Below are 12,917 nucleotides of genomic sequence, written 5' to 3' on the forward strand. Positions count from 1 at the left end.
GACAGATTAAACTCGAAAGGTCACACAGCAATTTATTAAAGAAAAATCCAGCTCTGTCCCAGTGAGAATCCCGACCCATTCTATATTACTATCCCAGATCCAGCCCTTGATTTAACACCCCCCTCATCATCTCCCAACAGCAGCACACTGCACCCCCCAACTTCAGCAAGGACCCTGCTGTCCACACTGTACAGTAGTGACCCTACTGTCCACACTGTACAGTAGTGACCCTGCTGTCCACACTGTATCGTACTGACCCTGCTGTCCACACTGTACCGTAGTGACCCTTCTGTCCACACTGTACAGTAGTGACCCTGCTGTCCACACTGTACAGTACTGACCCTGCCCCCTCTTCCATTGTGATCCTGTGCTGTTTCAGGTGCATCTCTAGCTATGTGAGCACACAGACCGACCGGCCCCTCCCAGCTCCTCTGGCTGCAGTGTGGATCATGCTGTGGCTTTTCTTGCAAATATATTTAAAAGTCGACCCATACACCCCCATCGTCAGGCTCCAGTTTTAGTCTTTGCACAGAGTTCTCCTCTCTTGTGAATTCAACAGCACTGGTCTTCAGTGTTTTTTACTTTCCCGCATTTTCAAAATAAAAGTGAGTCTATTAATGCTACAGCAGGTCCTCCCTTCCCAACCCCTCCAATCCCCCCTTCTCAGAGTGTTTTAGGTGGATGTGGGTGGGGGGGATCTAAACACAAGAAGCAGTCCCCAGTGTTGCGAGACTCCCCCTGCTGGTTAGGAGTGAGAGAGCTTCATGCGATCCTCGGTCAGCACGCTCTCGGCTCCCTGCGTCTCCACACACTGCCGCACGGTGGTCAGCACGCTCTCCAGCCGCCGGTCCAGCGCAGACAGGTGCGGCTCCGATAGGACGGGGTGCAGGGGGTCGTGCGCCGTGGCCGCCCGCATTGCCGCGCTCAGAGCGCCGTTCCGCAGCAGGGTCAGCCGGTTCCATGTGGACACGCGCACCCTGAGGGGAGAGAGAGAGGGTCAATGTGGAGACTGAGGGACAGGGAGAGCGAGGGGGTCAGTGTAGAGACTGGGGGACAGGGAGGGAGAGGGGGGTCAGTGTAGAGACTGAGGGACAGGGAGAGCGAGGGGGGTCAGTGTATAGACTGGGGGACAGGGAGAGCGAGGGGGGTCAGTGTATAGACTGGGGGACAGGGAGAGCGAGGGGGGTCAGTGTGGAGACTGGGGGACAGGGAGAGCAAGGGGGTCAGTGTAGAGACTGGGGGACAGGGAGAGCGAGGGGGGTCAGTGTATAGACTGGGGGACAGGGAGAGCGAGGGGGTCAGTGTAGAGACTGGGGGACAGGGAGAGCGAGGGGGGTCAGTGTATAGACTGGGGGACAGGGAGAGCGAGGGGGGTCAGTGTGGAGACTGGGGGACAGGGAGAGCAAGGGGGTCAGTGTAGAGACTGGGGGACAGGGAGAGCGAGGGGGGTCAGTGTATAGACTGGGGGACAGGGAGAGCGAGGGGGGTCAGTGTGGAGACTGAGGGACAGGGAGAGCGAGGGGGTCAGTGTGGAGACTGAGGGACAGGGAGGGAGAGGGGGGTCAGTGTAGAGACTGGGGGACAGGGAGGGGGTCAGTGTAGAGACTGGGGGACAGGGAGAGCAAGGGGGTCAGTGTAGAGACTGGGGGACAGGGAGAGCGAGGGGGGTCAGTGTATAGACTAGGGGACAGGGAGAGCGAGGGGGGTCAGTGTGGAGACTGAGGGACAGGGAGAGCGAGGGGGGTCAGTGTGGAGACTGGGGGACAGGGAGAGCGAGGGGGTCAGTGTAGAGACTGGGGGACAGGGAGAGCGAGGGGGGTCAGTGTATAGACTGGGGGACAGGGAGAGCGAGGGGGGTCAGTGTGGAGACTGAGGGACAGGGAGAGCGAGGGGGTCAGTGTGGAGACTGAGGGACAGGGAGGGAGAGGGGGGTCAGTGTAGAGACTGGGGGACAGGGAGGGGGTCAGTGTAGAGACTGGGGGACAGGGAGAGCAAGGGGGTCAGTGTAGAGACTGGGGGACAGGGAGAGCGAGGGGGGTCAGTGTATAGACTGGGGGACAGGGAGAGCGAGGGGGTCAGTGTAGAGACTGGGGGACAGGGAGAGCGAGGGGGGTCAGTGTATAGACTGGGGGACAGGGAGAGCGAGGGGGGTCAGTGTATAGACTGGGGGACAGGGAGAGCAAGGGGGTCAGTGTAGAGACTGGGGGACAGGGAGAGCGAGGGGGGTCAGTGTATAGACTGGGGGACAGGGAGAGCGAGGGGGGTCAGTGTGGAGACTGAGGGACAGGGAGAGCGAGGGGGTCAGTGTGGAGACTGAGGGACAGGGAGGGAGAGGGGGGTCAGTGTAGAGACTGGGGGACAGGGAGGGGGTCAGTGTAGAGACTGGGGGACAGGGAGAGCAAGGGAGTCAGTGTAGAGACTGGGGGACAGGGAGAGCGAGGGGGGTCAGTGTATAGACTAGGGGACAGGGAGAGCGAGGGGGGTCAGTGTGGAGACTGAGGGACAGGGAGAGCGAGGGGGGTCAGTGTAGAGACTGGGGGACAGGGAGAGCGAGGGGGGTCAGTGTAGAGACTGGGGGACAGGGACAGCAAGGGGGGGTGAGTGTACAGACTGGGGGACAGGGACAGCGAGGGGGTCAGTGTAGAGACTGGGGGACAGGGTGACACTGTCTCAGGTTTTGTGCACTGGGCAGGAGAGCGATACTCACATACAGCACTGGTACACTGGGGCCAGGATACTCCTCTCATCCTGGGTAGGGTTGCCAAAACTGTAATAAATCCAAACATAACAGACATCAATAAACCATAACAATAAAACCTGCATTTAGCACCAGTGCAGTAATAATACAAACACTGTGTCTTCAGCTCCGTGACACACGGGGACTGTATTTCTAAACACTGTGTCTTCAGCTCCGTGACACACGGGGACTGTATTTCTAAACACTGTGTCTTCAGCTCCGTGACACACGGGGACTGTATTTCTAAACACTGTGACTTCAGCTCCGTGACACACGGGGACTGTATTTCTAAACACTGTGTCTTCAGCTCCGTGACACACGGGGACTGTATTTCTAAACACTGTGTCTTCAGCTCCGTGACACACGGGGACTGTATTTCCTCAGCCCACTCTCTAATCTTTGCGAGGTACCCAGAAGAAACACAAGAAGAATTTGGAAAATCTTGCCGGTACCCTCAGAGTCTCAATAACTTCAAAACAACCAATCAAATGTAAGAAAACCTTTAATGACTAAGGAAACAGACAAAGTATTCAGCTGTTGCCATCAGTTTTCTCTAAGATTTACCCAGGAGTCAGTTGCTCATAGTTTTTAGCCACGCTCCCTTCGAGTCTCCCAGTTTAGACACTGGGAAGACTGGTCGGGGTCCTAGGAGACTGCAGAGATGGAAATAAGGCTCCAGTTGTACAGCACTTTGATCCATTCCTAGTGTCACTGAGTTTGATAAGACACACCTGAGCTTGTTCTATACACTGGGGCTAATGAAGCTGGTAGTAAAGCCTGGAATGGGTGACACTGCTGTGCAATAGGAGTCTCGTTGCCACCCCTGGGCTGGTACCTCTTGGCATTGTCCAGCAGGATGAGCATGCTGGCTCCACCGTCGTCCTGGAAGCTCTCGTAGTGATGGCGGTCTGCGTTGCCTATGAGGTAATCGAAGATGGCCGTGTCGATGACGTCCAGGAGCCGCGGGCCAGAGTCGTACGGAGCCGTCTTCATCACAGCGTCGCAGTAACTCTCATCATACTCCCACCTGACACACGGAGACACAGCCAAGACCCCTCACTCAGCTTCATGTAACTCATCACTCCCACCTGACACACACAGCCAAGACCCCTCACACAGCACAGTTACGTCCATCACACACACACACTTCATACTCGCTCCCAGTCCAGAAAAGTAAACCTCATTTAATGGATAAGAAATGTATTGGGTGGCATCCAGGTGACCAGGTTAAAACAGCCCTCTAGTGCAGGGGTGGCCAAACCTGGTCCTGGAGAGCCACAATCCTGCAGCTTTTCTTGGTATCTTTCAAAAAATGGCTACAGACCTGGAATCTTTACCCCCAGCTCACCTGGCTAGCTTGCCCTCTCGGTAGGTGCGGCCCCAGGGGTGCCTGTGTTTCTGCAGGGGCCACACGTCAGGCAGCCAGAGCGTCACCGAGCCCTCCATCACCTCTCCCTCCGCGCAGGCCGGCTCGCTCTCCCGGCAGTAATAGCACTTCCCGTAGAAACAGGTGTTGTTACCTGGGAGACAGGAAGAAACTCAAAGTTGCTGTGTGACCTTTTGTGTTATTTTAAGTTGAGTTTAATGTCTTGTGTGTTCAGGGATGGAAACAAGACTCCTATCGCAAAGCATTTGCACCCATTCCAGGTTTTACTACGAGCTTGATTAGCCCCAGGGTGTACAGATAACAAGCACATGTGTAAAACCTCATAGTAAAACCAGGAATGGATCAAACTGCTATGCAATGGGAGTCTTATTTCCATCCCTGTGTCTGCACCACACTCTGGAGAAGACAGAAACGCAGGAAAAGTGCCAACAAGAGTCTTCAAACCCAGTTCTACAAACTGACTTCAACAAGAAAGGGAGGAAAACAAAACGTCCGCAGACCGTTTATTGAGAGAAAGACCATCTGGAATGAAGGGAACATTCCCAAATCCTCCTTCTATCTCACTGCTTACTTTCATTTTTCCATTTCCTTTATTTTGATTTTATACCATTTAATTTTGTAACTGACTGATGAGTAAAAGACTGAGAAGTCCTGTGGAGCGCGGCAGGGAATCCCCATTCTCCACACAGACACCGAGCACCAGAGAGAAGCACGGATCCCCATTCTCCACACAGACACCGAGCACCAGAGAGAAGCACGGATCCCCATTCCCCACACAGCCCCAGAAGCATACAGCCCCCTCACCCTGCATCAGGAAGGTGCTCAACAGCTGATCAGTAGCGACGGGTTTGATCTCTGTCCGCAGGTTCATGAACCTCCCCACCACTAGGGGCGCCCTGCGGAAACCCAGGATCCTGCAGGAGACACAGAGCAGAAGAACAGTTACAAATGAGAGGAAGCCATTCACACCGCTTCAAAGTAGCTGGCTGATCTCAAAACCTTTGTCAGGTCAGGTTTGAAAGGATCCCAGCTAGTTAGCAGCACAGGCAACCTCACTGTCTGGAAAGCGTAGACATTTATAACATGACAGTGGGCATTACTCTGAATGCTTAAGGACTGCTTTGAAGAATGCTTTTGGTAAGGACTGTTTGTTTTAGTTTGTTTTTTTAAAGCCCATTTTGATTATTCAAATTGAATTTGCGGTTCATGATGAAACCTTCCACAGCTTTTGTTTTAGAGGGTTCATCAGTTTATTTAAAAAATGCAAAGCCCTGTTTAAACAGAGAAGATGTAAAATGAAAAGACTCCTCAAAGAGTCCTGTGAGAGAGCACAGTGTACTCTCAGCCAGTGCAGACTGTCCACACGTTCCTGTGTGATGATGTGATGAAGAAAGGGGGGTCTGGTTAAACAGGGTGCCTAGTATAAAACACTCCTCCTCCGTTAGGGGTACCTGTCCAGGTGAAAGGCGGCCACCTCAGCGTTGTGTCTGTCGTACCCGGCATAGGGCTCTCCCTCCACCAGGTGGTCCCGGCTGTACCTGAGACAGGGGCAGACAGACATCCCTTCACTTTAATCACTGCACAGAAATCAGGGGAGGGTCAATGGTGTTGATCAGGCTAGCTTACCATTAAGAGTGAAATGAGCAAACAAACAGCTGCTTGGGTTTGTGTGGATTGCTGCTCTCCAGTCTAAGAAAAGCAGCGATCATCACAAACCCAAGCGCTGTTTCTTGACTGAATGGTAAATCAGCCCGATTGACCCCAGCGACCCTCCCATGACTGTCGGCCCCTGCTTTCTGTGGAGGTGCTCCCACTCCGTGTCTCTTACCTCCTGGGTTTGAAGACCACCTTCTGTCCCCCCTCCAGCACCAGCAGGGCTTTGAGCTGTGTGCCCTTGTAGCCGACGTCAGCGCGCTCCACGCGGCCCGTCGCCATGGCGCTGAGCACGGCCCCCAGCTCAGGGGTCTCGTCGGGGTACACCTCGCGCGGCCCCACCCACTGCGCCGCCACCTCCCAGGGGGACTGCAGGGTGTGGTCGAGCTGCGCCCCCCTCCGCAGCCGCAGACCCGCCTCCATGCGCTGGAAGGCGCGCTGGTCCTGCCGGCTCGCAGCCGACCCCTCGCCCCCGTCCAGCAGGAACACCTTGGCCAGGATGAGGACCACCAGCAGTGCGGCCAGCAGGACCACCCTCTGCTTCAGCTTCATCTCCTCCTCCTCTCCACGGTCTAGCCCTGGTGCGTGAGCATGTCACCTGCCTGCCACAGACACATACACAGTAATAACGGTTCAATACAAATTATAAACAAAAAAAAAGTCTTCGTGCAAACTGGCGATCACACCTCAGTCTAAAGGAGTGCTTCTCATGCAGCTCAGAGCAGAGAGGCTGACCGGCACTCACACAGGGACAGGCAGCTCAGGAGCAGAGAGGCTGACCAGCACTCACACAGGGACAGGCAGCTCAGGAGCAGAGAGGCTGACCGGCACTCGCACAGGGACAGGCAGCTCAGGAGCAGAGAGGCTGACCGGCACTCACACAGGGGCAGGCAGCTCAGGAGCAAAGAGGCTGACCGGCACACACACAGAGACAGGCAGCTCAGGAGCAGAGAGGCTGACCGGCACTCACACAGAGACAGGCAGCTCAGGAGCAGAGAGGCTGACCGGCACTCACACAGGGGCAGGCAGCTCAGGAGCAGAGAGGCTGACCGGCACACACACAGAGACAGGCAGCTCAGGAGCAGAGAGGCTGACCGGCACTCACACAGGGGCAGGCAGCTCAAGAGCAGAGAGGCTGGCCGGCACTCACACAGGGACAGGCAGCTCAGGAGCAGAGAGGCTGACCGGCACTCACAGAGACAGGCAGCTCAGGAGCAGAGAGGCTGACCGGCACTCACAGAGACAGGCAGCTCAGGAGCAGAGAGGCTGACCGGCACACACACATAGAGACAGGCAGCTCAGGAGCAGAGAGGCTCTGACCGGCACACACACAGGGGCAGGCAGCTCAGGAGCAGAGAGGCTGACCGGCACACACACAGAGACAGGCAGCTCAGGAGCAGAGAGGCTGACCGGCACTCACACAGGGGCAGGCAGCTCAGGAGCAGACAGGCAATGGGACAGGCCCCGTTTGTTTCTGTTAAGCTTTAATAAACGCAGAACGATGTCCCGCACAAAGGTACAAAGGAGCTTCAATTAGCAGCTCTCAGGAGATTGAATAATCATTACTGGCTCTAATTACATTACCCCAATGAGTCCTGCCTAATGAAGTGTGTTTGACATGATAACACCGCCTCTCATTAGGAGCCACCTGCGAACGAGCAGGACGAGTCACGTGTCTGTTGCTGAGCTCACAGCTCCTCTCATTGGACAGCACTGAGCTCACAGCCTCTCCCATTGGACAGCACTGAGCTCACAGCCCCTCCCATTGGACAGCACTGAGCTCACAGCCCCTCACACTGGACAGCACTGAGCTCACAGCCCCTCACACTGGACAGCACTGAGCTCACAGCCCCTCCCATTGGACAGCACTGAGCTCACAGCCCCTCCCATTGGACAGCACTGAGCTCACAGCCCCTCCCACTGGACAGCACTGAGCTCACAGCCCCTCCCATTGGACAGCACTGAGCTCACAGCCCCTCACACTGGACAGCACTGAGCTCACAGCCCCTCCCATTGGACAGCACTGAGCTCACAGCCCCTCCCATTGGACAGCACTGTGCTCACAGCCCCTCATACTGGACAGCACTGAGCTCACAGCCCCTCTCATTGGACAGCACTGAGCTCACAGCCCCTCTCATTGGACAGCACTGAGCTCACAGCCCCTCCCATTGGACAGCACTGAGCTTACAGGCCCTCCCACTGGCCAGCCCAGTCACCGTAGCATTAGCTCCCATTTGCTGGCAGGTGTGCCCAGGCTCCACCTTTATAAAAGTTCACCACGGTAATGAGTTAGCTGTCAATGAACTCATTGCTCAAACCCCTGCTCTAAACCTATCTCAATAGACAGCAAGCACTGGAGACTGGACTGCTCTGTGCATCAGTCTGTCTGTCTGTCGCTCTCCTACCTCAGTGAGAAAGGCAGCCCGTCGGCCTGCGGAGATCAGGAATGGCGAGGCGAGGAGGTCAGGGCGTGTCAGTTCTGACGTGGTGCTGTGGTCTCTCTCTCTCTTTGCTAGGGACGGGAGGTATAGATCACAGGCACATGAGAACAGGAGGCCCCTCTCACACACTGACAATCTCGCTGTGTGAACCCAGAGACTCCAGCCTGGCCCAGTTCAGAGTGCGCGTTATACAGTCTGTGTGTGTGTGTAGCTGGGAGTGTGCAGGTTCTGTCACACAGTCTGTGTGTGTGTGTGTGTGTGTGTGTAGCTGGGAGTGTGCAGGTTCTGTCACACAGTCTGTGTGTGTGTGTGTGTGTGTGTGTGTAGCTGGGAGTGTGCAGGTTCTGTCACACAGTCTGTGTGTGTGTGTGTGTGTAGCTGGGAGTGTGCAGGTTCTGTCACACAGTCTGTGTGTGTGTGTGTGTGTGTGTGTGTAGCTGGGAGTGTGCAGGTTCTGTCACACAGTCTGTGTGTGTGTGTGTGTGTGTGTGTGTGTAGCTGGGAGTGTGCAGGTTCTGTCACACAGTCTGTGTGTGTGTGTGTGTGTGTGTGTAGCTGGGAGTGTGCAGGTTCTGTCACACAGTCTGTGTGTGTGTGTGTGTGTGTGTGTAGCTGGGAGTGTGCAGGTTCTGTCACACAGTCTGTGTGTGTGTGTGTGTGTGTGTGTGTGTGTAGCTGGGAGTGTGCAGGTTCTGTCACACAGTCTGTGTGTGTGTGTGTGTGTGTGTGTAGCTGGGAGTGTGCAGGTTCTGTCACACAGTCTGTGTGTGTGTGTGTGTGTGTGTGTGTGTAGCTGGGAGTGTGCAGGTTCTGTCACACAGTCTGTGTGTGTGTGTGTGTGTGTGTGTGTAGCTGGGAGTGTGCAGGTTCTGTCACACAGTCTGTGTGTGTGTGTGTGTGTGTGTGTAGCTGGGAGTGTGCAGGTTCTGTCACACAGTCTGTGTGTGTGTGTGTGTGTGTGTGTAGCTGGGAGTGTGCAGGTTCTGTCACACAGTCTGTGTGTGTGTGTGTGTGTGTGTGTGTGTAGCTGGGAGTGTGCAGGTTCTGTCACACAGTCTCACACCTTACCCTTGCAAACAATATACAGCAATATATATGCAGTTATTTTACTCTGGGTGTAGCGATACACAAGCTTTATGATACGATAGGTATTCATTCAATACATATATACATTATATATATATATATATGCAGGTGATGCTGCCGATAGGCTGTGTATCATACAATAAGACTCCTATTGCATAGCAGTTTCACCCATTCCAGGTTTTACTATGAGCTTGATTAGCCCCAGTGTAGAGGTAACAAGCTCAGGGGTGTCTTATTAAACCAGGAATGGATCACACTGCTATGCAATTGGAGTCTTATTCCTGTCCCTGAATCATGCTAGTTCTGGAGTCTGTAGGTTAAACTCATTATGATACAAGAAAACTGTGGGTTAAAGTCCTTACAGGAAGGGTTCACAGTAATTTAAACAGAAGAGTGTAAAAGCAATGAATGAGAGGAGGTCATATGACACACCCCACTCGTAGCAGCGATCTCACAGCTGTCAAATCGGGTTTGAAGGATCCCAGTGACTGAGCACCGACAGCACAGCTAGGTAACCCACCCCATGTCTGCACAGCTCATTCTTTTAAGCCCTGCTGGGGTTAACCTGGCTGCCCTTTGTTGGGTTCTCTCCGTGCCCTTTCGGTGCTGTGGGGTCTGAAATAAAGTGATTGTTGACGTCAGTATTAAACGCGCCCCGATGCTGTCAATGTGTGCTGGTGCTTTGGCGTGTACCAGGCAGACACGCAGGGAGGGCTAGGTGTGCGTTCAGTATCTTTCTGACGTTTTCAGCAGGGTGGCAATATGAACCTTCCAGGTAGATCACAATAAACCAGCTTTCCACACGTCTCTGCAGTATATTATTATGGGTGGCACGGATCTGTCACAGGGCAGTGCAAACGACAATGTGTTTTAAAGTGTGGATGGCATCTTATTATTGATTGATTGATTGATTGATTTTTTTTGCAGTAAGTTAATGCGGACAATATTGGTTTTGCCGTTATATTTCTAATATGTAAGCCTGTCCCTTTAAGAAGACCCCTCTCCCCACACCGCCTGCAGGGCGGCCACGCTGGCATGTTGTTTCTCACGCCACACAGAGCACCCATCCATCCATTCATTCATTCATTCATTCATTCATTCATTCATCCATCATTTCAGAGCCGCCGTGTTTGTTGAAATTACATCCAACACGACCCGTCACTCAGAACCGTGCGGACCAAGAGAGAGGCCTACAGTCCTCCGCAACCTCGGCCTTTCCTATCGCGTCTCTTTCTGAACCCCAGGTCAATCCCTCCGGTCACACGGCCGTTAACGTTATTACATCTCGCCTTCGTTTAGATTTAATGTCAAATCTGTGCGTGTTACGTGTTTGCAGTTCAATGTTATCTTATATAAAGCGGCCGAGTATCTACACAGTTATTAAACCAGGACAGACGCACAACAAATCGGATCAATAACCATACACCCCCAATCGATATACTGCCACAGAAACACTATCTCGGTTATTTGTTTTTTTATTTGTCTGTCTGTCCTTTAATTTCCTGTGATAACGTTTTAAGACTAACTACGCGTTTACACGGATAATAAGCAGGCTCCTGATAATTATATTATTTGTGTATGCATGGTCTCCAGCGCTACTCATCTCTTCATAAGCAGTTCAGACAGTAACGGTTCACTTCTATGACCGCGCACAATCACGTTATTCATTCACATAATCATCATCATTATTATTATTATTATTATTATCATCACTGCGTGGTTATTTTTCATGCACCCGGGTTTGTGTTGATAACGCTTACCTCGCCTCAGTCAGTCACGAGTCTGGCTGCAGATTTTCCCGTTTGGTTTGCTTATTTATTTATTTATTTATTTATTTATTTATTTATTTATTTTCTCGTTTTACAGATTACATTTATGAAGGACGCTATTTTGTTTTTCGAGTTGCTGTCGTGTATTTCCGCCACTGTTTCTCTCCGATCTCTCTCTCCTCTCGCTAACTTCCTCCTCCAGCCGACAGTGAACCCGCCCCTTCTTCTCTTAAAGACCCCCCCCCCCCCCCCCCGGAGAGACGTGCACGCCCGTGTTCTCATAACAACAGCGCTCAATGCTTACAGAGACGTGCCATGAGTCTACTTTACACACTAAGTAGGTCTAAGATATGGGTCAGACTCCAATACTAGTGGGAACATTGTAAAATTACGTAATTGCATTTATTTATTTAGTTAGTTAGGGGGTGAATACTTCTGCAAACCACTGTAAAATTTATATATATATATATATATGGTGGAATCGACACCCTGCTCTGAGGGACGAGAGGGACTGGTCTAGACAATCCGAGAGGCTGCTCACTGTCCTCACCTCTCTCTACCAGCAGGGGGCATTGCTGCATTACAATCCTCATTTGATCGGACTGATCAACCAGAAGGCAGCACACTCACCAATTTGTAAAAAAGCCCCCATGTATAAACCAATGAAATCAGATAAATAGAATACTGTATTATTAGATCACTGTGCCACTACAAGAGCTGAAGGACTGGGAGGGAGGGAGGCAGTGTGGTCTGAGCTGAGGGACTGGGAGGGAGGGAGGGAGGCAGTGGTCTGAGCTGAGGGAATGGGAGGGAGGGAGGCAGTGTGGTCAAGTGATCTGAGCTGAGGGACTGGGAGGGAGGGAGGCAGTGTGGTCTGAGCTGAGGGACTAGGAGGGAGGGAGGCAGTGTGGTCTGAGCTGAGGGACTGGGAGGGAGGCAGTGTGGTCGAGTGGTCTGAGCTGAGGGACTGGGAAGGAGGGAGGCAGTGTGGTCTGAGCTGAGGGACTGGGAGGGAGGGAGGCAGCGTGGTCTAGTGGTCTGAGCTGAGGGACTGGGAGGGAGGGGGGCAGTGTGGTCTGAGCTGGGGGACTGGGAGGGAGGGAGGCAGTGTGGTCTGAGCTGAGTGACTGGGAGGGAGAGTGAAAAAAACAAAAAGGTAGCAGCCTCTCTCTCTCTCTCTCTCCTTGCACAGGAAGGGCAGAGTTTGGCGGTGCAGCTACAGGCGTCAAGCAAGGCAGGGGAGCTTTTTTCATTGCTGTGACTATAGGGATACCAGTGGCTAGACCCCACTGCCTCCCTCCCAGTCCCTCAGCAATAACCACTGGACCTCCCTGCCTCCCTCCCAGTCCCTCAGCTCTAACCACTAGACCTCCCTGCCTCCCTTCCAGTCCCAGTTCTAACCACTAGACCTCACTGCCTCCCTCCCAGTCCCTCAGCTCTAACCACTAGACCTCACTGCCTCCCTCCCAGTCCCTCAGCTCTAACCCCTAATCAGCTTTCCCCAGTTGATAACATTAAAGCTCAATCTTGTGTCCTGCTTCCTTCAGAAACCCTTTCTGTTTTTTGAGTTTCCAGATGCTGTTATTTTACCGAGCTCTTTAATGGATATCAAACCTGGGTTTTACTCCCAATAAAAAATATATAAAATAAAATACAATTATATAAAACAACCCAACAACTGTCACGCTCCAGATAGAAATAAAATAAGCGTTGATGCCAATCCAAGACCCCCATTCCCACTCCCATTCCCATGGGAAACACCCGAGCGCTCCAGCACTTCCTCCTGGGAGAGACACACACACCCACATCCTCAGTCCGTGCACGGAAGGGGAAGATGTTAACCT

The 12,917-nt window shown here is 53.0% G+C and overlaps 1 protein-coding gene across 2 annotated transcripts; it reads right to left on the reverse strand.

Annotated features, from left to right (window-relative positions):
* Positions 1-15: 15 nt before the first annotated feature.
* On the reverse strand, positions 16-11,282 carry LOC117404110 (glycosaminoglycan xylosylkinase). 2 transcript variants are annotated; one of them, XM_034006833.3, is made up of 9 exons: positions 11,065-11,282; positions 8,183-8,289; positions 5,953-6,379; positions 5,576-5,662; positions 4,929-5,038; positions 4,086-4,257; positions 3,573-3,764; positions 2,708-2,767; positions 16-977 (listed from the first exon to the last, which is right to left on the reverse strand). In XM_034006833.3, exons 3-9 carry the CDS (start codon positions 6,327-6,329, stop codon positions 746-748), a joined length of 1,230 nt encoding a protein of 409 aa, XP_033862724.1. In that variant the 5' UTR covers positions 6,330-6,379; positions 8,183-8,289; positions 11,065-11,282; the 3' UTR covers positions 16-745. The 2 variants fall into 2 exon arrangements, with proteins under 2 accessions (XP_033862724.1, XP_033862734.1); XM_034006843.3 differs by lacking the exon at positions 8,183-8,289.
* Between the last annotated feature and the right edge of the window lie 1,635 nt (positions 11,283-12,917).

This window comes from Acipenser ruthenus, chromosome 10 (genome assembly GCF_902713425.1).
Source record: "Acipenser ruthenus chromosome 10, fAciRut3.2 maternal haplotype, whole genome shotgun sequence".
NCBI lineage: Eukaryota > Metazoa > Chordata > Actinopteri > Acipenseriformes > Acipenseridae > Acipenser > Acipenser ruthenus.

Coding starts and splice junctions, on each gene's coding strand:
- LOC117404110 (XM_034006843.3), bottom strand. CDS start 6,329: ATGAAGCTGAAGCAGAGGGTGGTCCTGCTGGCCGCACTGCTGGTGGTC. Junction 5,663..5,952: donor GTGGTCTTCAAACCCAGGAG/GTAAGAGACACG, acceptor CCCCTGTCTCAG/GTACAGCCGGGACCACCTGG. Junction 3,765..4,085: donor CGAGAGGGCAAGCTAGCCAG/GTGAGCTGGGGG, acceptor TCCGTGTGTCAG/GTGGGAGTATGATGAGAGTT.